Source organism: Strix uralensis, chromosome 19, assembly GCF_047716275.1.
Source record: "Strix uralensis isolate ZFMK-TIS-50842 chromosome 19, bStrUra1, whole genome shotgun sequence".
Lineage (NCBI taxonomy): Eukaryota > Metazoa > Chordata > Aves > Strigiformes > Strigidae > Strix > Strix uralensis.
In genome coordinates, this window is record NC_133990.1 from 2,165,952 (window position 1) to 2,189,789 (window position 23,838).

Here is a 23,838-nt window from a genome sequence, read left to right on the forward strand (position 1 = left end):
TGCTGCTCTTCCCCTGCACTCATCACAGTCTTCCAGTACCTAAAGGCAGCTACAAAGACGACGCACACTCCCTCTTAACAAAGAGCCACACGGAGAGAAGAGGGAGCAAGCGGGAGAGGTTTCGCCTTCATACAAGGAAGACATATTTTACAGTGAGAACAATCATTCACTACAACAACCTCCCCAGGGACGTGGCAGAATTCTGGTGACAGGAGGTTTTCAAGATGCAATTGGACAGGGCGCTAGATAATCTCATCTGGGCTCCCTTTCCTGCAAAACGTTGGGCTAGATGATCTTTGGGGGTCCCTATCAGTCGGGGCAATTCTATGATTCTGTGGCAATTCCGGCTCCCTTCATGCTTTGTGCTGTGGCTTTCGAGGTGTGCCGATGAGTAATGGGGCTCCTTCCAGAAGAGCTGAAGAGCTCTCCCCCCTGCCAAGCTGGCCTTGTCTCCATTGTTATAGGCTGTCAGGGGCGAAACCCGGCAGCTATGGAAAAATCCGTAGCTGTAGCAAGGGAGGAACTCTCTTGGACAGTCCGCTGGTTGGGATTGGAGAAGAAGGGAGAATGAAACACGGCTCTCTAGCAAAGCTGTGATGCCCAATGGCTTTAATGAGAAAATCAAAGGAAAATGGAAAAGGCGAGAGCTGAAGCAATGCATGTTGGAGGCCGAGAAAAGCTCAGAGAAGTGCTGCCATCGGAAGGAAAACTTCCACGCCAGGCATGCTTCCTGTGCAACTCCCCCTCAAGGCTCTGGCAGTCACGTATGCCCTAGATGCATTGCTACGGAAGGAAGGTGGAGGTGTTTGATGGGGAGCGTAAGGTAAAGCAGAGCAAGAGGGGGAAAGAGAGAGGCTTCCTTGGGAAGAGACGGAAGGTCGCTCCCTCGGGGCTGGCTCCTGGACTTTCCTCGAGGCCCCTGGTACTTCACCACGGGCAAGCGATCCACGGGCTTCAGCATAAGAGATTGCCCCGTCCCAGAGGCCCGCAGAGCCCGCGGCCCAGACCGGACCACCCAAAGCCGCCCAGCCCCAGGGAGCCCCCAGAAGCGATGGGCACACTGGCAGCGCTGAGGGAGCTCCCCACGGCAGCCGACGCGGTGGATCCCACGGCTGTGCTCTGAGGGAAGGAGCTGAGGATTGGGCCCGGCAGCGTCACCATCACTGGCGAGGGCTGGATCGCAACGCTGGAGTCGGCGCACCGGATGACGCAGGGCTCGTTGCAGCTGTTGGCAAGAGGGGTTGGGCCGCAGGTGGCTGGCAGGCACGGGCTGTAGCACGACATGTCTTGCAGAGGGAGGCGACCCTGCAAGACCGGGAGGGAGCAGAGGGCATTAGCTGTCGGGCCCTTTCAGACCCCCAGCTTGGCTCCTCCGAGAACAAACCAGTGGCTGGCCGCTCAGCGGATAGAGATTTGGGATGGGGTCTGCATTGGGTATTTGCTAGTAATTGAAGGGTGATCCGAGAGGGTCCGTCAAAACATAATGAAGCTTCCCCTGTCCAAGTCAAGCTCCCTCGCAGTCTATACCTCAGCTGGCCTTGCCACGCCCAGGCATGCCTGCCCCATGGAGGCCCTCTGCTACCTCCGGTGACTCCATTACCAAGGGGATGTCTGCAGGCTGTGAGGATATTTCACAACACTCCTTCTGCTCAGCCCTGGAAATTTGGTAGGGAAGGTGCCCCAGAGAGAGTCCTCAGTAAGCCCCCTCCCGCCGTGAGGAAATGGATGCCAGGTTTTCCAGACGGGTGGAGCGTAGCCTTGGTGCTGTGGCCTTGGTCAGGGAACGATTTTCTACTGCACACCAAGAGGCTCCCTCTTCCTGGCATCGGGCTCTGTACTTCCTGATCATCCATCAGCCCTTGTACAAGCATCAATTTGTTCACTCACAAATGGGTCTCCTTCTCCCTGCCCCCACCCTCAAGACCCCTCGTCTTGTCAGGTCAGGCTCCTCTCACCCACATCTTTCAGGAGGGGACATGTCTGAGTAAAACGCAACAGGGCTCCTGAAGACAGCAGCCACTACGGAAGAAGACGTCTATGGTGGGACTAGCTCTCCTGTGGAAGCTTCTCGTCATGCCAACAGTGCAAAAGGAGCATTGCTGAACTGCGGATACAGCCCTCTCCACAAAATCTGTCCTGCCAACCGAGGAGACAAGAGGCAAAATGAACTGACACTTACCAACTTCAGAGAGCAGGGGAAGGCACGAGGAGACGACAGAGGAGCTGGCAGTTGGGCATGCTTTTATACTGCGGCCCAGAGCCCCAGGGGAGCTGAAAAATGCCACAAACATGAAGCATGTTGAGAAACAGCAATTTGGACTTCTCACACCTATGCTGGTAGATGAAAGACATGCCTCCGTTGCCTGAAATGCGTGCCTCCCTTTTCATCCTGGGTAGCACTGACGTGATTTTGTTGATAGCAATTATGTTTCTTCCCCAGACCAACGCTCCTTTGAGGTCTCATTCCAGTAGCTGGTGAAGCCTTGCAGCAGATTCAGGCCATGAGTAGGTGATGTACACGTCCTGCCCTTCCTGGGGAACGTGGCCCCACTTAGATAGGAATTTTCCTGTGGGGTACACATGAAGGCCACTCAGAAGGGTCTCTCTTTGATGGCATGACACCGACCCTGAGCAACACCAGTGCCTGCCGCCTATGGAGTTGCTCGGAGCCCAGCCAAGCCTCTGCAGGATGGCTGTTCTACTGGGGGACAGAGAGAGGAGGAGACTCTGATCCCCAGAGTGTTTGGAAGGTCATGGTCAAACAAGGCCCTCCTGCACTCTGGACCAAAACCCCATTGTGTGCAGGGATGGGGACACGGAGGTCATTGCTGGAGTGTCTCAGGGTACTCGGTGGCAGACGTCTGCTCCCCTCGGGCCTCGGTGATGCACACCATGCAAAGGGGGCCCAGCAGTTCAGCTGTTGTCCTCAGTCAGGAAAGGCCAGTTCTCTGGGAACTGCAGAGCCCTTGCCTTGCCTGCCAGGACTTTACTCATTACTCTCCTGAGGAGAAACAACGGCCCTGGAGAGCGATGAAGGAGCCTGCTGACTCAGGCCTGAAAGCGAGCCATCACCAAGTGGACCTGTTTGCTTCGGCACAGTCTTCCCAAACAACACTCACCTTTGCATCATTGCCTGCTGGCTTGTTCAGGTCACTGACCCAGAGGGTCTGGCTTGTTTTCCCTGGCTCAGGGATGGATTGGCACATTCGGGGCCCTTTAATTGCAAGGTGGCACCAGCAGACCACCTTGGAGTCACCTGTGAGTCACCAAATAGTGCTGAGGCACTGCGAGAGACCTCAGCTCCACCTCGGTGCACATCATCCATGCACTGGCATCAGGGAATCCGGGGGAAATGGATTCAGACCTGCCCAGGACCCTAGGTGCAACCTCGTGTCCACGTTCCTGCAGAAATGCAGCTTTGTGTACAGTGTTGTCATGGCTGTTAGCATCTTGCCCAACCACTTGGTGACTCCTTGAAATCCTGGGTGAAATCCTCCTTGGTGAAATGGCAGCCAAGGGAAGGACAGCACGGACGTGCCCTGACGTTCCCACTCCCAGACGTTTCTGGAGCACGGTCCAAACCGAGGAAAGTTTCCGCCCGTAAGTGTCCAGGGCCTGGGGAGCCTGCTTCTTTGATGGACCGGTGTGACAGACCACCAGACTGAGGCTGCAGCCTCTGAGCGGCAGCAGATGGTGCTCCCTGCTACCCTACGAGACACAGAGGAGACCTTGCCTGTCCGGAGAGGTGTGGCGGGAGCTCAAAGGCCAGGCGTGTGTTGCCAGCCCTGAGAGCTGCCTGGAAAAAGCCTCTGCCTGCCCGTGCTGCTTGGGCAGATGGGCCACGCTCTCACCCGGGCGGCCGTACCGTTTGGGGAAAGGGTCTTAGAAGGGGGATGTTGTCTTCTCCTGCAAAACGTTGATGGCTCTGACTCACTTCTGCCGTCGCTTGCAGCAGGGCCATGCTCTGGGGCTGTTGTGCCATCCTGATGGGACGGGAGACCCAGTGCCACAGCTCACAGTGGAAACGTGCTCACTCCGGACAGGCAGAAACAGGTCCCAGCAGTCAGCATGGCACCAGGGTGGGTGGCAGCCACCCGTGCCTCTTCCAGGTGGAACTGGAAGTGCACTGACAAAACAGCCAGTGATGCTCCCTCCTGAAAGGCTCTGAGGCTCTCTGAGGAATTTGCGAGGCACTTGGTCCCCAGTGTGTCCTCAGCTGAAGAGCAGGGAAGTGGTTGCCTATATCTTCCAGCCCCCCAAAGCCCTGAGACTGGCCCTCAGAGACGTGGCCCATCCCCACAGAAGGGGCACGGGTTGCCCACAGCAAACTCTGCAGGGGAAGATGCCAGCAGGGACCATCCCTGAGGGAAACTCCCTGCATGGGACGCCCTGCCCTGTGGCTGCTCTGTTCCCGGCCGGTGCACTAATGTGCCGACGCGGAAGTCTCGGACACAACGTAGACTACCAATGTGATCAAGTTGATGCCACTTTATTAAAGGTTACACAGCAATTTATACTCTATCTCAAACTTCACGCGCCGCTATCTTATTGCTAATAGGCTAAAGCTGCTTGTTCACGCGCCCTTTTGCCCCCTATGATTGGTCCCGGTGTGGCGTCCACGCGATGCTCTCCCCCCAGGTAGACCCCGTGTTTTCGACATTCCAACATCTTTATCTCTTGGGAAGGAATGTAGTTTCTCAGGCCGTCTCGGCCTTGTTTTTGTCCTTGAACACAGCTGCAGCTTGTTGTTACAGTGAGGCCCCTCGGTTTGGATCGCTCATAATATGTCCGTTATTTTCCAGCCATTCCACACTAATGGATGAGCGCTCAAACTACTGATGAGCACCAGCAAATGCCAAAGGCCGCGGTGGGTAAGCAGAGAAGTTGGGTACAGCCCTGCTGCTCCCGCCTCTCTGCTCTGCCTTGTGGCAACTGAGAGGTCGTGCAAACAGGAGCAGGCGCCAGGACAGACACTCTGCTCCTCACGTAGCTTCCTTTGTCACCAGACAGGAGCATGACACAGCCCGTCACAGCTCTGCTACAGCAGGCAGCGAGGGCCATCGCTGGGCTGCTCTCCTCCTTGGCCTGCCATCCTGCCTCCACTGCCAGATGCGGGAAGGCTGGGGAGGCATTCCTCTACCACATGAGGAGCCTGGCATTTGCTGTGCCCAAGCAAAGCTGAGGCAGCAGCAGAGGGCACGTGCATCCACCTGCCACAGCAGGCGCGTGGTAACACCTGAGGGCAGGAAGCGGACAGCACAGGCCCATCCTTGCTCCGCAACATGCCTTCTGCTTTGAACTGCAGCCACAAGAGCACTTGTCCTTTCCAGGGCTGGCAAGGTGACCGAAAGCAAAATGCACCCTCAGTCAAATGCCTATGAGTTTCCTCCTCAGCCCCTGTGACCTTGCGTCCTTGGGGCTGACTACCCACTTTGAGAATGAGAATTCTGAGAAGGAGAAACAGTCACACCGGGCCTTAGCTCATTGCTGAGCCCTCCCATGGCCGTGCAAGGCCTTGTGTTTCTCAGGGTCAGCCTCAGCCCTTCAACAGGAGACCCACGTGAGTGGCCTTCATCACGAGTGCTCCACGCCTGAAGCCCAGACTGAGAGTGGTACTCACGTTCCCCAGCAAGGATGTGCACAACCCACACACAAGGCCTGGAGCTACTGAAACCCTTCCCTGGGAAGTGGCATGGGACCTCAAATGACCGTTGCTTTGAGGAGCCAGCAACTAATGCATCACTGTGCTCTCACCCAATAGGGAAACACAGGCCGGGCCTTTCAGATGAAAGGGACAAGTTCTTCATCTGTGGGCTGTGCTTTGCAAGCCTCAAATTGCTGTTTGTTAACGTGCTTCACAAAGAAGGTGTGTTCCAGGTCTCCCGAGGCGCTGGCTCACCATATAAAAAGCCCGGGCCACTCCAAGCCCTTCCATCCACGTCTCTTCCCTTGCTCTCCACATTGAACCTGGTAAGTCTGAACTCACTGCTTCTCTTCGTGCTGGCAGGATTTCTGTCAACGGGACTGCTTCCCTTCTGTGCGGGGTCCTTCTGATACGTGGTCCAGGCTTGAAAATACACTGTGCTTCCCTCTTCTGGGAGGTGAGCTGGCGAGGGAAGAGGGAAAGCTTTCTTCCCTCCTGAGAGGGAGTCATTTGGGCTCTTTTGTAGCAGTGGCTCTGCTGAAATCTGAGGCTGCACGACCAGTACCGTCCAAGGGGTCACCAGGTGCTTCCTCCCCCATGCATGGCACAGCGACCGGCCTTGGTCACTCTTGGCATGCAAAGGAACTTCCCAGGGAGATGTGGCCCTGGCCAGCCACTGGTTTGTTCTCGGAGGAGCCAAGCTGGGGGTCTGAAAGGGCCCGACAGCTAATGCCCTCTGCTCCCTCCCGGTCTTGCAGGGTCGCCTCCCTCTGCAAGACATGTCGTGCTACAGCCCGTGCCTGCCAGCCACCTGCGGCCCAACCCCGCTTGCCAACAGCTGCAACGAGCCCTGCGTCATCCGGTGCGCCGACTCCAGCGTTGCGATCCAGCCCTCGCCAGTGATGGTGACGCTGCCGGGCCCAATCCTCAGCTCCTTCCCTCAGAGCACAGCCGTGGGATCCACCGCGTCGGCTGCCGTGGGGAGCTCCCTCAGCGCTGCCAGTGTGCCCATCGCTTCTGGGGGCTCCCTGGGGCTGGGCGGCTTTGGGTGGTCCGGTCTGGGCCGCGGGCTCTGCGGGCCTCTGGGACGGGGCAATCTCTTATGCTGAAGCCCGTGGATCGCTTGCCCATGATGGAGCACCAGGGGCCTCGAGGAAAGTCCAGGAACCAGCCCCGAGGGAGCGGCCTTCCGTCTCTTCCCAAGGAAGCCTCTCTCTTTCCCCCTCTTGCTCTGCTTTACCTTACGCTCCCCATCAAACACCTCCACCTTCCTTCCGTAGCAATGCATCTAGAGCATACGTGACTGCCAGAGCCTTGAGGGGGAGTTGCACAGGAAACATGCCTGGCGTGGAAGTTTTCCTTCCGATGGCAGCACTTCTCTGAGCTTTTCTCAGCCTCCAACATGCATTGCTTCAGCTCTCGCCTTTTCCATTTTCCTTTGATTTTCTCATTAAAGACATTGGGCATCACAGTTTTGCTAGAGAGCCGTGTTTCATTCTCCCCTCTTCTCCAATCCCAACCAGCGGACTGTCCAAGAGAGTTCCTCCCTTGCTACAGCTACGGATTTTTCCATAGCTGCCGGGTTTCGCCCCTGACAGCCTATAACAATGGAGACAAGGCCAGTTTGGTGGGGGAGAGAGCTCTTCAGCTCTTCTGGAAGGAGCCCCATTACTCATCGGCACACCTCGAAAGCCACAGCACAAAGCATGGAGGGAGCCCGAATTTTCTGTTGGATGTCCCTGTGCTGCATTGATTACAGCAGAGACTCAACAGGCTGCTGCATTAATGAGAGGCAGTGGTGGCCCTGGCTGCTTTGTTAGAAAAGCCTTTGTTAAGAACCCAGAAAGCGAATCCCAGGAATTTTTCACATCTGCCTCATGCAGTGCCAGCGCTCTGGCGAAGGAGCTTGGCAGAGCATTGCGTTTCCCAGGCCATTGCTCCCTGCTGCCATGGGCTCCTGACGCGGAGGCAACACTGAATCTGCCAGTCTCTCCTTGTTCAAATATCTCCACAATTACAGGCCCATGGGGTGGGCTGGGGCTGGAGAAACTATTCAGAGTGACCAGGGTGCAAGCGGCTCTGGTGCCAGCCCCCAAGGCTGTGCACTGCTCCCCTTCCTCAAGGACGGGAATTAAGCAGGTGGAGGAGAAAGAGGCTCCCAGGGCCCTGCCTTTGGTGTCCATCCCACGGTGCACAATCCCATGCCCACCTTTCTGTTATCCACCAGGGGCAGCGAGGCTGGCTTCTGCACCATTTCCCCCAGCCCAGGGTCTGACCTTCAATGTACAGAGAGGTGTGGGCTCAGGGGACCAGCGCAGCGGTTTACGCTCTCTGCAGCACCGCAGCTCTGGCAGGTGAAAAGGGGAGTTGTGTGCAGTGGGGACGGTGCCGCTCAGCTCCCTCATCGTTCCTGACTGTTAGCTGTGCTGGGAGAGAAGCAGCCTGTGATGAGAGCCTGGGTGAGCACCAGGGGGAACAGCACAGAGAAGCCACGGCCAAGCCTGAGGCACATGCTCTGTCCTGGTGAAAAGTCCAGCAGTCAAGTGTGAGGGACTCCTGTCCGTAGGAGCTGGTGGTATGCTTCCAGAACGTGAGGGCAAGGTGGCTGGTGACAATTTAGCCTCAAAGTCAGGCTCAACTCCTTTGCGGGCACTGAGCCACGCCTGGGTCACTGTCCCGTGTTCCTTCCCAGGAAGGAGTGTGGAGCTCTGCTCTCCAGACATTTGCTGATGTGAATGCTGGGACCTGTTTCCCAGAGGTCCCCAGAGCTCAGCCCAGCTCTCGGGACAGTGGACCAGTCCCAAGAGGCACAAGCTGGAGGCTGCCTTTTTCTCTCCCATGGCAAACAGTGTAAGAAGGTGTAAGCGTTAGGAGCAGGGGCAGGAGCTGGGGCTGGAGCAGGAACAAGAGCAGCAGGAGCAGGAGCAGCAAGATCAGGAGCAGTGGCAGTGCCAGCGGCAGCAGCGGCAGGAGCAGCAGCAGCATGCGGACGAGGTGGCCGAGTGGTGAAGGCGATGGACTGCTAATCCATTGTGCTCTGCACGCGTGGGTTCGAATCCCATCCTCGTCGGTCAGCCCAACAGTGGCCAAAGTTGCTGAGTGTGAGGAGCTTGACGTGTGCCCCCCAAGCTTCTGTTTTGAGATGAGAGCTGACTGAACAGAAATAGCAAGGTTTTGAAGTGGCTCAGCACGGACACACTTCAACCTCTTCTGTCTCCACATAGGCGAGAGGAACCGGAAGGGATAGAAGGAAGAGCCGGGGAACTCACAGGACCGTCAGCCTCCCCTCAGTCCCTGGGAAGATGATGGAGCAAAACATCCTGGAAGTAGTTTCCAAACCTAGTGTCGTGGTTTAAACCCGGCCGGCAGCCAGGCACCACGCAGCCATTCAGTCACCCTCCCCTGCCCAGGGCATGGGGGAGAGAATTGGAGGGGTAGAAGTAGGGAGACTTGTAGGTTTAATAATTGAAAAGAAAGAGACTACTACTACCGATATTATGAAATACAAACAGGTAATGCGCAATCCGATTGCTCACCACCCACCAACTGATACCCGGCCCGTCTTGGCTGGGTTCGGCTTGACTGCAGACTTCACTCTCTGCGCTTTTCCCTGCTTCCCACGTGCCGCCCATCACTGCTCACCCTGTCGGCTCCCATGGTCGCAATCCCAAAAGCGAGAGAGAACCCTCCTCCTTCCCAGCCGCCCCTCCTTTACATACTGAGCAAGGCATCACATGATATGGAACACTCCATTTACCGATCCGGGTCCAGCATTCTGGCTGTGCTCCCCCCCAAGCTCAAGAAAAATTAACTCTGTCCCAGCCAAAACCAGGACAGTCTCCACCTCTTATTCCATACCATTTGCATTATGCTCAGGTTCCCAATACGTTCTAAAGTAATCACCATCCCTTTCCCTGGTCCCAGGTGTCTACACACAGATATCACTCTCTTAGTCTATGGGCCATCCTTCCAAAATGTGTACTGAGTTCATTTAGTTCATAACTTTGGGTTCCATTTGTCATGACAGTCTTTTAAGGCTGGAGGGATGAGGCGGATTTGGCTCAGTCAGTGGAGCGCGTGACTTTGGATGTGGCAGGAGGATGGCACGTAGTCTCTGCTACAGTTGGAGCTCACTGTTGATGTGTCTGGCGCGGGCCATGCTCACAGTCTACGTGCGGGTCAATCTCAAGGATGTTGCTGGGCACCAGCTGCTGAAATCTGTCCTGACTCTACCAAAGTTCATCTCTTTTTTTCATTAATGTGATGCCATCAGTTCAGTATGTATCAACCATAGCGATGACGCTATGCAATAACTGGGTTATTCGACAGTTAACATCGTACAGTTCAATTCATTGTCTGTTTTCACATAAAATCCAATCCCCTTGAGGCGCACATCGGACTTGCCCGTCCTTCCACATTAGCCACCGTGTGCACCCAGGTCCTTGGGCAAAACTAATCCCACGCATGGGTTTACCTTTACCCGAAGCAGGAATAACCCAGACTGTCTGCCCCAGCATGTTTTTAATGCGCACTGCAGAGACCTTATCCCCATCTACAGTACGAAGAAGGTTTGACTGAGCAGGGCCAGACTGGTTGGCAGATCCTCTAGTATTGACTAACCAGGTGCATTTCGCTAAGTGCATGTACCAGTGTTTGAAAGTTCCACCACCCATTGTTCTCTGTAGTTTTTAGCAACCCATTGCACCGCTCAGTTTTCCCAGAGGCTGGTGCAGGAGAGGGGCTGTGATACACCCACTCAATGCCATGTCCTTTGGCCTAAGCGTCTATGAGATTATTTTGGAAATGAGTCCCATTATCTGATTCAATTCTCTCTGGGGTGCCATGCCACCACAAGACTTGCTTCTCAAGGCCTAAAATAGTGTTCCGGGCAGTGGCGTGGGGCACAGCACACGTTTACAACCATCCGGTGGCTGCTTCCACCACTGTGAGCACATAGCCTTTGCCATGCTGAGTTTGTGTGAGTGGGATATAATCAATCTGCCAGGCCAACCCGTATTTAGATTTTAACCATCGTCCTCCATGCCAAAGGGGTTTTAACCGTTTGGCTTGCTTGATTGCACACGTCTCACATCCATGGACGGATAACCTGTGCAGTGGTGTCCGTGGTTAAGTCCACCTCTCGGTCACGAGTCCATCTATACGTTGCATCCCTTCCCTGAGGGCCTGAGGAGTCATGGGCCTGGCGAGCCATAAATTTTTCATCCTTACGTTGCCCGTCCAGATCCACTTGAGCCACCTTAATCTTAGCAGCTTGATCCACCTGTTGCTCTTTCTGATGTTCTTCAGTGGCCTGGCTCTTGGGTACATGAGCACCTACACGACGTACTTTCACAACCAAGTTCTCTACCCGAGCAGCAATATCTCGTAGTGGGTCTCCAGAAACCCTCAAAGCCTAAGAAAGCTAGCGTTTCCTTTGGTTTGTCTGCGGGGACATAACTGCTATTTTATCAGTCAACTCCATTGGAATCTGACAATGTCCATCTTGCCATTTTATTCCTAAAAACTGAATCTCCTGTGCAGGTCCCTTGATCTTACCCCGCTTTATGACAAAACCAGCTCTCAGAAGGATTTGGACTATTTTCTCTCCTTTCTCAAAAACTTCTCCTGCTGTATTACCCCATTACAATGATGTCATCAAGGCATCGCAGGTGTTCCAGGGCTTCAACCTCTTCCAGTGCAGGCTGGATCAGTCCACAGCAAATGGTGGGGCTGTGATTCCGCCCCTGGGGCAGCTGACTGGCAGGTGCATTGGACACCCCTCCAGGTGAAAGCAAACTGTGGCCTGCACTATGCTGACAGAGGGATGGAGAAGAATGCTTTAGCAATATCAGTCGTGGCCTATGCTTGGCTGCCTTCGACTCTAGTTCGTATTGAAGCTCTAGCATGTCCGGCATGGCAGCGCTCAGCGGTGGCGTGACTTCGTTCAGGCCACGATAGTCTACTGTCAGTCTCCACTCTCCATTAGACTTTCACACTGGCCCTATGGGGCTGTTAGAGGGGGGGAGAGAGTCTTGTTGATCACTCCTCGTCTCTCTAGGTTATGGACAGGAATTACGGAGTCTCGGCTGGTGCGATATTGTTGTCGGTGCACTGTTGTAGTAGCGATTGGCACCCGTTGTTCTTCAACCCTCAGCAATCCCACAACAGAGGGGTCCTCTGAGAGACCCGGCAACGCAGACAGCTGTTTGACTTCCTCTGTCTCCAAGGCAGCTATACCAAAAGCCCACCGATTGGGTCCTTAAAATACCCTGTCCTGAGATAATCTATACCAAGAATGCATGGCGCTTCTGGGACGGTCACGATGGGGTGCTTTTGCCACTCATTCGCAGTTAGGCTCACCTCGGCCTCCAACACAGTCAGCTGTTGAGACCCCTCTTGAAATACCAATGGTTTCTGCCCCTTTAAAATGGGATGGCATCAGGGTGCGTTGGGCACCAGTGTCCACTAGAGCCTTATACTGCTGTGGGTGGAATGTGCCAAGCCATCGAATCCACACAGGCCAATAAACTCGATTGTTCCTGTCCTCCACGTGGCTGGAGGTAGGGTCCCTCTAACGTTGGTCATAGTATCCACTATCGACGAATGGGTTAGAGCTGCAGCAGGAGCAGGAACAGGAGCAGCAAGAGCAGGAGCAGCGGCAGAACCAGTGGCAGCAGCAGTGGCAGGAGCAGCAGCAAGAGCAGGACAAGCAGCAGCAGGAGCGGTGGCAGCGGCAGCCAAGTGCTCCAGCAGGGTCAGCTTGAGCTGGTTGCTTAGGACATCGTCCAGCTGGGTTTTGAGTATCTCCAAGGATGGAGACTCCACAACCTCTCTGGGCAACCTGGTCTGCTGTTTGACCCCCCTCTTGGTAAGGAAGTGTTTTCTTGCCTTGAGCTGGGACTTCATGTGTTTCAATTTGTGCCCACTCCCACTCGTGCTGCCAGTTGGTACTTCTGAGAAGTGATTATGGCTCCCTCTTCATTCCCTTCCATCAGGTATGGGAAGAATCCCAGCTCTCACAGCCTCCCCTCAAATTTCAGACACACCAAGCCCTTAACCAGTTTTGTGACAAAGCAGGGAAGACCTGTGTGGAGGCAGGAGTAGCCAGCAGCTAGCCATGCCACCAAGAGATGTGCTGTATCGCGTGGTCAGGAGCGACTTGGCAGGGGTCAGAGGACAGGAATGATCCTGCGTGGTTATGAAAGACACAGAGGTGGCCGGAGCCTCTTCCTGCCCACACGACCACCCCTCTCTTACACACACTTGCACTTCTGCCTCTCTGGCCACCTGCCTCCCTTTCCCAATCCCTGGACATCTCCTTGGGATATCTCTTCCCCACGACCATGGACACCTTGATCTCCCCACCCTGCTCTCCTCTGGGTGCACTTCCCAGTACTTTTGCACTTCCAAGGATGCCTTGTGGTTGCTGGAGTTCAGCACCTGTGAGCAGCGTACCTGGACGTGGCTGCATGGAAGCAAGATGCGAGGAGAAGAGCCTGGGGTTTGGCCAAGGGGCTCAGAGATCAGAATGCTGCTGACCCCACCCCTCTACCCAACCCCCCGCCAGCCTCACGTATCCCTAAGGCCTGGGAGGCAGGTAAAGGGGACCACTGCCGCCATTGACAGCCCAGTTGGGTCTGAATCCGGGGGGAGAGTCTGTGGGAGATGAGAAAGGGGCTGCCTGCTGTGGAGAGGTCAGCTTCTTCATAGGCACCGTAATCTCACCTGCATTCATCTCACCCCAGCCTCAGAGAAGAGAAGCAGAGCAGAACTCTTCCTCATCGACAGGCGAGCTTGGCGGTTTGGAGAGCCCAGAAGGATCCCTTTCTGTTCAGTGGCTGCTGAACCCAGGAGCCCAGCAGAGCTCAGGCTCAGGCTGCCACAGCTCCATGGCCCCTGGCCCAGCCATCAGCGAGGCTGAGCATGCCTCCCAGGAGGCACACACACACAAATCCATGTGTACGACACATATAACACATGGCCGACCACACCGATCAACCCAGGCAGGAACACACAGCACTCAACAGAGGGCACCGAGAGCCTCGTCCAGGTCCCCTTCTGGCTGATCACGATGAAGGACTGTGAGTGGGACAATATTACACACATGTACAACGTGGATCACTCCAGCAGCTGGACTGAGACACCCCGTCCACCCTGTAGCTGGTCCCTGGCTCCGGTGGGCCTGGTGGTGTGGTTTCACTCCAGGCGGCAAGTAAACACCACGCAGCCGCTCACTCACTGCCCGCACCGGTGCGATGGGGGAGTGGATCGGAAGGGTAAAAGTCCTGGGTCGAGATAAAGACAGATTAATAGATAAAGCAAAAGCCGCGCACGCAAGAAGAACAAAGCAAGGAATTCATTCACTCCTTGCATCGACAGGCAGGTATCTATCTCCAGGAGAGCAGGCCTCCATCATGGTTACTTGGGAAGACAAACGCCATAACTCCAAACATCTCCTCCATTCCTTCTTCTTCCCACAGATTTATGTGCTGAGCGTGACGTCATATGGTATGGAATATCCCTTTGGTCAGTTGGGGTCAGCTGTCCCGGTTGTGACCCCGGCCATCTTTTTGTGCAGCCCCAAGCCTACTGGCTGGTGGGCTGGTGTGAGAGGCAGAAAAGGCCTGGACTCTGTGTAAGCACTGCTCGGCAACGACAACAACACCTCTCTATTATCAACACCGTTTTCAGCACAAATCCCAAACGCAGCCCCATACCAGCTACTATGAAGAAAATTACCTCTATGCCCAAACCAGCACACCTTGACACCCTGGTCATTCTGGCAGCCAGCTCCTCCGGTTCTCTTGGCCCCAGAGACATGCACGCAGACACGAAATGGCCTTATGATGTCTCTGGTGGTTGGCCAGGACCCTCTGGTGCCTCCTGTAGCCAACGCCCTCTGTGACCTCATCCTGAGGGGCACACACCCACACGTGGCTCCCAAGCCGCTTTACCCACTCGCTGCCTCAGCTGGCTTGATACTTGAGAGCAGTCACACACTGACTTGCATACCCTCACACGCTTCACTTGCTGGCAGCACATTATTTCCACTCACCCTGGTCTGTCCAGGTGCCGGCACCCCAGACAAGCAGTGCCGACGACCTCCGGTCCCACTCCAGTGACTGGCACCACTGAGACCGGAACCACGGCCACCTGTGGTTTGGCTCCAGTTGCTGGCCCCTAGACTTCCATACGCACACATGCACACAGATCAGAGAGCCCCTCACCAGGGAAAGTCGTTAGGAATAGAGCTTAAGAAGAAGACAGGACAGGCTGCACTGATCAGAAGCAGGGCACGTCCAGGCAAACATCCTGAACAGCAAGTAGTTCTTGAGGGACAGCCATGTTATCCCATCTTCCCTCTAGTTTCCTCACGTTTCTTCCTCCCAAGACCACCCTGAACCCTCCCTTCTCCCACCTCTGCTTCCTCCCACAAACACGCCATACCGAGTCTCGTGCTGTGCTGTGCTGCTCTTCCCCTGCACTCATCACAGTCTTCCAGTACCTAAAGGCAGCTACAAAGACGACGCACACTCCCTCTTAACAAAGAGCCACACGGAGAGAAGAGGGAGCAAGCGGGAGAGGTTTCGCCTTCATACAAGGAAGACATATTTTACAGTGAGAACAATCATTCACTACAACAACCTCCCCAGGGACGTGGCAGAATTCTGGTGACAGGAGGTTTTCAAGATGCAATTGGACAGGGCGCTAGATAATCTCATCTGGGCTCCCTTTCCTGCAAAACGTTGGGCTAGATGATCTTTGGGGGTCCCTATCAGTCGGGGCAATTCTATGATTCTGTGGCAATTCCGGCTCCCTTCATGCTTTATGTCGTGGCTTTCGAGGTGTGCCGATGAGTAATGGGGCTCCTTCCAGAAGAGCTGAAGAGCTCTCCCCCCTGCCAAGCTGGCCTTGTCTCCATTGTTATAGGCTGTCAGGGGCGAAACCCGGCAGCTATGGAAAAATCCGTAGCTGTAGCAAGGGAGGAACTCTCTTGGACAGTCCGCTGGTTGGGATTGGAGAAGAAGGGAGAATGAAACACGGCTCTCTAGCAAAGCTGTGATGCCCAGTGTCTTTAATGAGAAAATCAAAGGAAAATGGAAAAGGCGAGAGCTGAAGCAATGCATGTTGGAGGCCGAGAAAAGCTCAGAGAAGTGCTGCCATCGGAAGGAAAACTTCCACGCCAGGCATGCTTCCTGTGCAACTCCCCCTCAAGGCTCTGGCAGTCACGTATGCCCTAGATGCATTGCTACGGAAGGAAGGTGGAGGTGTTTGATGGGGAGCGTAAGGTAAAGCAGAGCAAGAGGGGGAAAGAGAGAGGCTTCCTTGGGAAGAGACGGAAGGTCGCTCCCTCGGGGCTGGCTCCTGGACTTTCCTCGAGGCCCCTGGTACTTCACCACGGGCAAGCGATCCACGGGCTTCAGCATAAGAGATTGCCCCGTCCCAGAGGCCCGCAGAGCCCGCGGCCCAGACCGGACCACCCAAAGCCGCCCAGCCCCAGGGAGCCCCCAGAAGCGATGGGCACACTGGCAGCGCTGAGGGAGCTCCCCACGGCAGCCGACGCGGTGGATCCCACGGCTGTGCTCTGAGGGAAGGAGCTGAGGATTGGGCCCGGCAGCGTCACCATCACTGGCGAGGGCTGGATCGCAACGCTGGAGTCGGTGCACCGGATGACGCAGGGCTCGTTGCAGCTGTTGGCAAGAGGGGTTGGGCCGCAGGTGGCTGGCAGGCACGGGCTGTAGCACGACATGTCTTGCAGAGGGAGGCGACCCTGCAAGACCGGGAGGGAGCAGAGGGCATTAGCTGTCGGGCCCTTTCAGACCCCCAGCTTGGCTCCTCCGAGAACAAACCAGTGGCTGGCCGCTCAGCGGATAGAGATTTGGGATGGGGTCTGCATTGGGTATTTGCTAGTAATTGAAGGGTGATCCGAGAGGGTCCGTCAAAACATAATGAAGCTTCCCCTGTCCAAGTCAAGCTCCCTCGCAGTCTATACCTCAGCTGGCCTTGCCACGCCCAGGCATGCCTGCCCCATGGAGGCCCTCTGCTACCTCCGGTGACTCCATTACCAAGGGGATGTCTGCAGGCTGTGAGGATATTTCACAACACTCCTTCTGCTCAGCCCTGGAAATTTGGTAGGGAAGGTGCCCCAGAGAGAGTCCTCAGTAAGCCCCCTCCCGCCGTGAGGAAATGGATGCCAGGTTTTCCAGACGGGTGGAGCGTAGCCTTGGTGCTGTGGCCTTGGTCAGGGAACGATTTTCTACTGCACACCAAGAGGCTCCCTCTTCCTGGCATCGGGCTCTGTACTTCCTGATCATCCATCAGCCCTTGTACAAGCATCAATTTGTTCACTCACAAATGGGTCTCCTTCTCCCTGCCCCCACCCTCAAGACCCCTCGTCTTGTCAGGTCAGGCTCCTCTCACCCACATCTTTCAGGAGGGGACATGTCTGAGTAAAACGCAACAGGGCTCCTGAAGACAGCAGCCACTACGGAAGAAGACGTCTATGGTGGGACTAGCTCTCCTGTGGAAGCTTCTCGTCATGCCAACAGTGCAAAAGGAGCATTGCTGAACTGCGGATACAGCCCTCTCCACAAAATCTGTCCTGCCAACCGAGGAGACAAGAGGCAAAATGAACTGACACTTACCAACTTCAGAGAGCAGGGGAAGGCACGAGGAGACGACAGAGGAGCTGGCAGTTGGGCATGCTTTTATACTGCGGCCCAGAGCCCCAGGGGAGCTGAAAAATGCCACAAACATGAAGCATGTTGAGAAACAGCAATTTGGACTTCTCACACCTATGCTGGTAGATGAAAGACATGCCTCCGTTGCCTGAAATGCGTGCCTCCCTTTTCATCCTGGGTAGCACTGACGTGATTTTGTTGATAGCAATTATGTTTCTTCCCCAGACCAACGCTCCTTTGAGGTCTCATTCCAGTAGCTGGTGAAGCCTTGCAGCAGATTCAGGCCATGAGTAGGTGATGTACACGTCCTGCCCTTCCTGGGGAACGTGGCCCCACTTAGATAGGAATTTTCCTGTGGGGTACACATGAAGGCCACTCAGAAGGGTCTCTCTTTGATGGCATGACACCGACCCTGAGCAACACCAGTGCCTGCCGCCTATGGAGTTGCTCGGAGCCCAGCCAAGCCTCTGCAGGATGGCTGTTCTACTGGGGGACAGAGAGAGGAGGAGACTCTGATCCCCAGAGTGTTTGGAAGGTCATGGTCAAACAAGGCCCTCCTGCACTCTGGACCAAAACCCCATTGTGTGCAGGGATGGGGACACGGAGGTCATTGCTGGAGTGGCTCAGGGTACTCGGTGGCAGACGTCTGCTCCCCTCGGGCCTCGGTGATGCACACCATGCAAAGGGGGCCCAGCAGTTCAGCTGTTGTCCTCAGTCAGGAAAGGCCAGTTCTCTGGGAACTGCAGAGCCCTTGCCTTGCCTGCCAGGACTTTACTCATTACTCTCCTGAGGAGAAACAACGGCCCTGGAGAGCGATGAAGGAGCCTGCTGACTCAGGCCTGAAAGCGAGCCATCACCAAGTGGACCTGTTTGCTTCGGCACAGTCTTCCCAAACAACACTCACCTTTGCATCATTGCCTGCTGGCTTGTTCAGGTCACTGACCCAGAGGGTCTGGCTTGTTTTCCCTGGCTCAGGGATGGATTGGCACATTCGGGGCCCTTTAATTGCAAGGTGGCACCAGCAGACCACCTTGGAGTCACCTGTGAGTCACCAAATAGTGCTGAGGCACTGCGAGAGACCTCAGCTCCACCTCGGTGCACATCATCCATGCACTGGCATCAGGGAATCCGGGGGAAATGGATTCAGACCTGCCCAGGACCCTAGGTGCAACCTCGTGTCCACGTTCCTGCAGAAATGCAGCTTTGTGTACAGTGTTGTCATGGCTGTTAGCATCTTGCCCAACCACTTGGTGACTCCTTGAAATCCTGGGTGAAATCCTCCTTGGTGAAATGGCAGCCAAGGGAAGGACAGCACGGACGTGCCCTGACGTTCCCACTCCCAGACGTTTCTGGAGCACGGTCCAAACCGAGGAAAGTTTCCGCCCGTAAGTGTCCAGGGCCTGGGGAGCCTGCTTCTTTGATGGACCGGTGTGACAGACCACCAGACTGAGGCCGCAGCCTCTGAGCGGCAGCAGATGGTGCTCCCTGCTACCCTACGAGACACAGAGGAGACCTTGCCTGTCCGGAGAGGTGTGGCGGGAGCTCAAAGGCCAGGCGTGTGTTGCCAGCCCTGAGAGCTGCCTGGAAAAAGCCTCTGCCTGCCCGTGCTGCTTGGGCAGATGGGCCACGCTCTCACCCGGGTGGCCGTACCGTTTGGGGAAAGGGTCTTAGAAGGGGGATGTTGTCTTCTCCTGCAAAACGTTGATGGCTCTGACTCACTTCTGCCGTCGCTTGCAGCAGGGCCATGCTCTGGGGCTGTTGTGCCATCCTGATGGGACGGGAGACCCAGTGCCACAGCTCACAGTGGAAACGTGCTCACTCCGGACAGGCAGAAACAGGTCCCAGCAGTCAGCATGGCACCAGGGTGGGTGGCAGCCACCCGTGCCTCTTCCAGGTGGAACTGGAAGTGCACTGACAAAACAGCCAGTGATGCTCCCTCCTGAAAGGCTCTGAGGCTCTCTGAGGAATTTGCGAGGCACTTGGTCCCCAGTGTGTCCTCAGCTGAAGAGCAGGGAAGTGGTTGCCTATATCTTCCAGCCCCCCAAAGCCCTGAGACTGGCCCTCAGAGACGTGGCCCATCCCCACAGAAGGGGCACGGGTTGCCCACAGCAAACTCTGCAGGGGAAGATGCCAGCAGGGACCATCCCTGAGGGAAACTCCCTGCATGGGACGCCCTGCCCTGTGGCTGCTCTGTTCCCGGCCGGTGCACTAATGTGCCGACGCGGAAGTCTCGGACACAACGTAGACTACCAATGTGATCAAGTTGATGCCACTTTATTAAAGGTTACACAGCAATTTATACTCTATCTCAAACTTCACGCGCCGCTATCTTATTGCTAATAGGCTAAAGCTGCTTGTTCACGCGCCCTTTTGCCCCCTATGATTGGTCCCGGTGTGGCGTCCACGCGATGCTCTCCCCCCAGGTAGACCCCGTGTTTTCGACATTCCAACATCTTTATCTCTTGGGAAGGAATGTAGTTTCTCAGGCCGTCTCGGCCTTGTTTTTGTCCTTGAACACAGCTGCAGCTTGTTGTTACAGTGAGGCCCCTCGGTTTGGATCGCTCATAATATGTCCGTTATTTTCCAGCCATTCCACACTAATGGATGAGCGCTCAAACTACTGATGAGCACCAGCAAATGCCAAAGGCCGCGGTGGGTAAGCAGAGAAGTTGGGTACAGCCCTGCTGCTCCCGCCTCTCTGCTCTGCCTTGTGGCAACTGAGAGGTCGTGCAAACAGGAGCAGGCACCAGGACAGACACTCTGCTCCTCACGTAGCTTCCTTTGTCACCAGACAGGAGCATGACACAGCCCGTCACAGCTCTGCTACAGCAGGCAGCGAGGGCCATCGCTGGGCTGCTCTCCTCCTTGGCCTGCCATCCTGCCTCCACTGCCAGATGCGGGAAGGCTGGGGAGGCATTCCTCTACCACATGAGGAGCCTGGCATTTGCTGTGCCCAAGCAAAGCTGAGGCAGCAGCAGAGGGCACGTGCATCCACCTGCCACAGCAGGCGCGTGGTAACACCTGAGGGCAGGAAGCGGACAGCACAGGCCCATCCTTGCTCCGCAACATGCCTTCTGCTTTGAACTGCAGCCACAAGAGCACTTGTCCTTTCCAGGGCTGGCAAGGTGACCGAAAGCAAAATGCACCCTCAGTCAAATGCCTATGAGTTTCCTCCTCAGCCCCTGTGACCTTGCGTCCTTGGGGCTGACTACCCACTTTGAGAATGAGAATTCTGAGAAGGAGAAACAGTCACACCGGGCCTTAGCTCATTGCTGAGCCCTCCCATGGCCGTGCAAGGCCTTGTGTTTCTCAGGGTCAGCCTCAGCCCTTCAACAGGAGACCCACGTGAGTGGCCTTCATCACGAGTGCTCCACGCCTGAAGCCCAGACTGAGAGTGGTACTCACGTTCCCCAGCAAGGATGTGCACAACCCACACACAAGGCCTGGAGCTACTGAAACCCTTCCCTGGGAAGTGGCATGGGACCTCAAATGACCGTTGCTTTGAGGAGCCAGCAACTAATGCATCACTGTGCTCTCACCCAATAGGGAAACACAGGCCGGGCCTTTCAGATGAAAGGGACAAGTTCTTCATCTGTGGGCTGTGCTTTGCAAGCCTCAAATTGCTGTTTGTTAACGTGCTTCACAAAGAAGGTGTGTTCCAGGTCTCCCGAGGCGCTGGCTCACCATATAAAAAGCCCGGGCCACTCCAAGCCCTTCCATCCACGTCTCTTCCCTTGCTCTCCACATTGAACCTGGTAAGTCTGAATTCACTGCTTCTCTTCGTGCTGGCAGGATTTCTGTCAACGGGACTGCTTCCCTTCTGTGCGGGGTCCTTCTGATACGTGGTCCAGGCTTGAAAATACACTGTGCTTCCCTCTTCTGGGAGGTGAGCTGGCGAGGGAAGAGGGAAAGCTTTCTTCCCTCCTGAGAGGGAGTCATTTGGGCTCTTTTGTAGCAGTGGCTCTGCTGAAATCTGAGGCTGCACGACCAGTACCGTCCAAGGGGTCACCAGGTGCTTCCTCCCCCATGCATGGCACAGCGACCGGCCTTGGTCACTCTTGGCATGCAAAGGAACTTCCCAGGGAGATGTGGCCCTGGCCAGCCACTGGTTTGTTCTCGGAGGAGCCAAGCTGGGGGTCTGAAAGGGCCCGACAGCTAATGCCCTCTGCTCCCTCCCGGTCTTGCAGGGTCGCCTCCCTCTGCAAGACATGTCGTGCTACAGCCCGTGCCTGCCAGCCACCTGCGGCCCAACCCCGCTTGCCAACAGCTGCAACGAGCCCTGCGTCATCCGGTGCGCCGACTCCAGCGTTGCGATCCAGCCCTCGCCAGTGATGGTGACGCTGCCGGGCCCAATCCTCAGCTCCTTCCCTCAGAGCACAGCCGTGGGATCCACCGCGTCGGCTGCCGTGGGGAGCTCCCTCAGCGCTGCCAGTGTGCCCATCGCTTCTGGGGGCTCCCTGGGGCTGGGCGGCTTTGGGTGGTCCGGTCTGGGCCGCGGGCTCTGCGGGCCTCTGGGACGGGGCAATCTCTTATGCTGAAGCCCGTGGATCGCTTGCCCGTGATGGAGCACCAGGGGCCTCGAGGAAAGTCCAGGAACCAGCCCCGAGGGAGCGGCCTTCCGTCTCTTCCCAAGGAAGCCTCTCTCTTTCCCCCTCTTGCTCTGCTTTACCTTACGCTCCCCATCAAACACCTCCACCTTCCTTCCGTAGCAATGCATCTAGAGCATACGTGACTGCCAGAGCCTTGAGGGGGAGTTGCACAGGAAACATGCCTGGCGTGGAAGTTTTCCTTCCGATGGCAGCACTTCTCTGAGCTTTTCTCAGCCTCCAACATGCATTGCTTCAGCTCTCGCCTTTTCCATTTTCCTTTGATTTTCTCATTAAAGACATTGGGCATCACAGTTTTGCTAGAGAGCCGTGTTTCATTCTCCCCTCTTCTCCAATCCCAACCAGCGGACTGTCCAAGAGAGTTCCTCCCTTGCTACAGCTACGGATTTTTCCATAGCTGCCGGGTTTCGCCCCTGACAGCCTATAACAATGGAGACAAGGCCAGTTTGGTGGGGGAGAGAGCTCTTCAGCTCTTCTGGAAGGAGCCCCATTACTCATCGGCACACCTCGAAAGCCACAGCACAAAGCATGGAGGGAGCCCGAATTTTCTGTTGGATGTCCCTGTGCTGCATTGATTACAGCAGAGACTCAACAGGCTGCTGCATTAATGAGAGGCAGTGGTGGCCCTGGCTGCTTTGTTAGAAAAGCCTTTGTTAAGAACCCAGAAAGCGAATCCCAGGAATTTTTCACATCTGCCTCATGCAGTGCCAGCGCTCTGGCGAAGGAGCTTGGCAGAGCATTGCGTTTCCCAGGCCATTGCTCCCTGCTGCCATGGGCTCCTGACGCGGAGGCAACACTGAATCTGCCAGTCTCTCCTTGTTCAAATATCTCTACAATTACAGGCCCATGGGGTGGGCTGGGGCTGGAGAAACTATTCAGAGTGACCAGGGTGCAAGCGGCTCTGGTGCCAGCCCCCAAGGCTGTGCACTGCTCCCCTTCCTCAAGGACGGGAATTAAGCAGGTGGAGGAGAAAGAGGCTCCCAGGGCCCTGCCTTTGGTGTCCATCCCACGGTGCACAATCCCATGCCCACCTTTCTGTTATCCACCAGGGGCAGCGAGGCTGGCTTCTGCACCATTTCCCCCAGCCCAGGGTCTGACCTTCAATGTACAGAGAGGTGTGGGCTCAGGGGACCAGCGCAGCGGTTTACGCTCTCTGCAGCACCGCAGCTCTGGCAGGTGAAAAGGGGAGTTGTGTGCAGTGGGGACGGTGCCGCTCAGCTCCCTCATCGTTCCTGACTGTTAGCTGTGCTGGGAGAGAAGCAGCCTGTGATGAGAGCCTGGGTGAGCACCAGGGGGAACAGCACAGAGAAGCCACGGCCAAGCCTGAGGCACATGCTCTGTCCTGGTGAAAAGTCCAGCAGTCAAGTGTGAGGGACTCCTGTCCGTAGGAGCTGGTGGTATGCTTCCAGAACGTGAGGGCAAGGTGGCTGGTGACAATTTAGCCTCAAAGTCAGGCTCAACTCCTTTGCGGGCACTGAGCCACGCCTGGGTCACTGTCCCGTGTTCCTTCCCAGGAAGGAGTGTGGAGCTCTGCTCTCCAGACATTTGCTGATGTGAATGCTGGGACCTGTTTCCCAGAGGTCCCCAGAGCTCAGCCCAGCTCTCGGGACAGTGGACCAGTCCCAAGAGGCACAAGCTGGAGGCTGCCTTTTTCTCTCCCATGGCAAACAGTGTAAGAAGGTGTAAGCGTTAGGAGCAGGGGCAGGAGCTGGGGCTGGAGCAGGAACAAGAGCAGCAGGAGCAGGAGCAGCAAGATCAGGAGCAGTGGCAGTGCCAGCGGCAGCAGCGGCAGGAGCAGCAGCAGCATGCGGACGAGGTGGCCGAGTGGTGAAGGCGATGGACTGCTAATCCATTGTGCTCTGCACGCGTGGGTTCGAATCCCATCCTCGTCGGTCAGCCCAACAGT

General features: G+C 56.0%; 4 protein-coding genes and 2 non-coding genes across 6 annotated transcripts; 4 read left to right on the plus strand and 2 right to left on the minus strand.

Moving 5' to 3' along the window:
• Nucleotides 1-954: 954 nt before the first annotated feature.
• Nucleotides 955-1,284, minus strand: LOC141952053 (beta-keratin-related protein). Its single transcript, XM_074889071.1, has one exon. It carries the CDS (start codon nucleotides 1,282-1,284, stop codon nucleotides 955-957), a length of 330 nt encoding a protein of 109 aa, XP_074745172.1.
• A 5,139-nt stretch (nucleotides 1,285-6,423) lies between these two features.
• On the plus strand, nucleotides 6,424-6,753 carry LOC141952063 (beta-keratin-related protein). The gene has a single exon (XM_074889087.1). The coding sequence runs from the start codon at nucleotides 6,424-6,426 to the stop codon at nucleotides 6,751-6,753; it is 330 nt and encodes a 109-aa protein (XP_074745188.1).
• Nucleotides 6,754-8,632: 1,879 nt separating this feature from the next.
• Nucleotides 8,633-8,714, plus strand: TRNAS-GCU (transfer RNA serine (anticodon GCU)). Its single transcript has one exon. It is a non-coding gene; the product is annotated as a tRNA-Ser (tRNA).
• A 7,350-nt stretch (nucleotides 8,715-16,064) lies between these two features.
• LOC141952062 (beta-keratin-related protein-like) lies at nucleotides 16,065-16,394 on the minus strand. Its single transcript, XM_074889085.1, has one exon. The coding sequence runs from the start codon at nucleotides 16,392-16,394 to the stop codon at nucleotides 16,065-16,067; it is 330 nt and encodes a 109-aa protein (XP_074745186.1).
• Nucleotides 16,395-21,533: 5,139 nt separating this feature from the next.
• LOC141952107 (beta-keratin-related protein) lies at nucleotides 21,534-21,863 on the plus strand. Its single transcript, XM_074889149.1, has one exon. It carries the CDS (start codon nucleotides 21,534-21,536, stop codon nucleotides 21,861-21,863), a length of 330 nt encoding a protein of 109 aa, XP_074745250.1.
• A 1,879-nt stretch (nucleotides 21,864-23,742) lies between these two features.
• TRNAS-GCU (transfer RNA serine (anticodon GCU)) lies at nucleotides 23,743-23,824 on the plus strand. The gene has a single exon. It is a non-coding gene; the product is annotated as a tRNA-Ser (tRNA).
• Nucleotides 23,825-23,838: the final 14 nt, after the last annotated feature.

Excerpts from the sequence above, each read along its gene's own strand:
- LOC141952063 (XM_074889087.1), top strand. The coding sequence starts at position 6,424 with ATGTCGTGCTACAGCCCGTGCCTGCCAGCCACCTGCGGCCCAACCCCG.
- LOC141952107 (XM_074889149.1), top strand. The coding sequence starts at position 21,534 with ATGTCGTGCTACAGCCCGTGCCTGCCAGCCACCTGCGGCCCAACCCCG.
- LOC141952062 (XM_074889085.1), bottom strand. The coding sequence starts at position 16,394 with ATGTCGTGCTACAGCCCGTGCCTGCCAGCCACCTGCGGCCCAACCCCT.
- LOC141952053 (XM_074889071.1), bottom strand. The coding sequence starts at position 1,284 with ATGTCGTGCTACAGCCCGTGCCTGCCAGCCACCTGCGGCCCAACCCCT.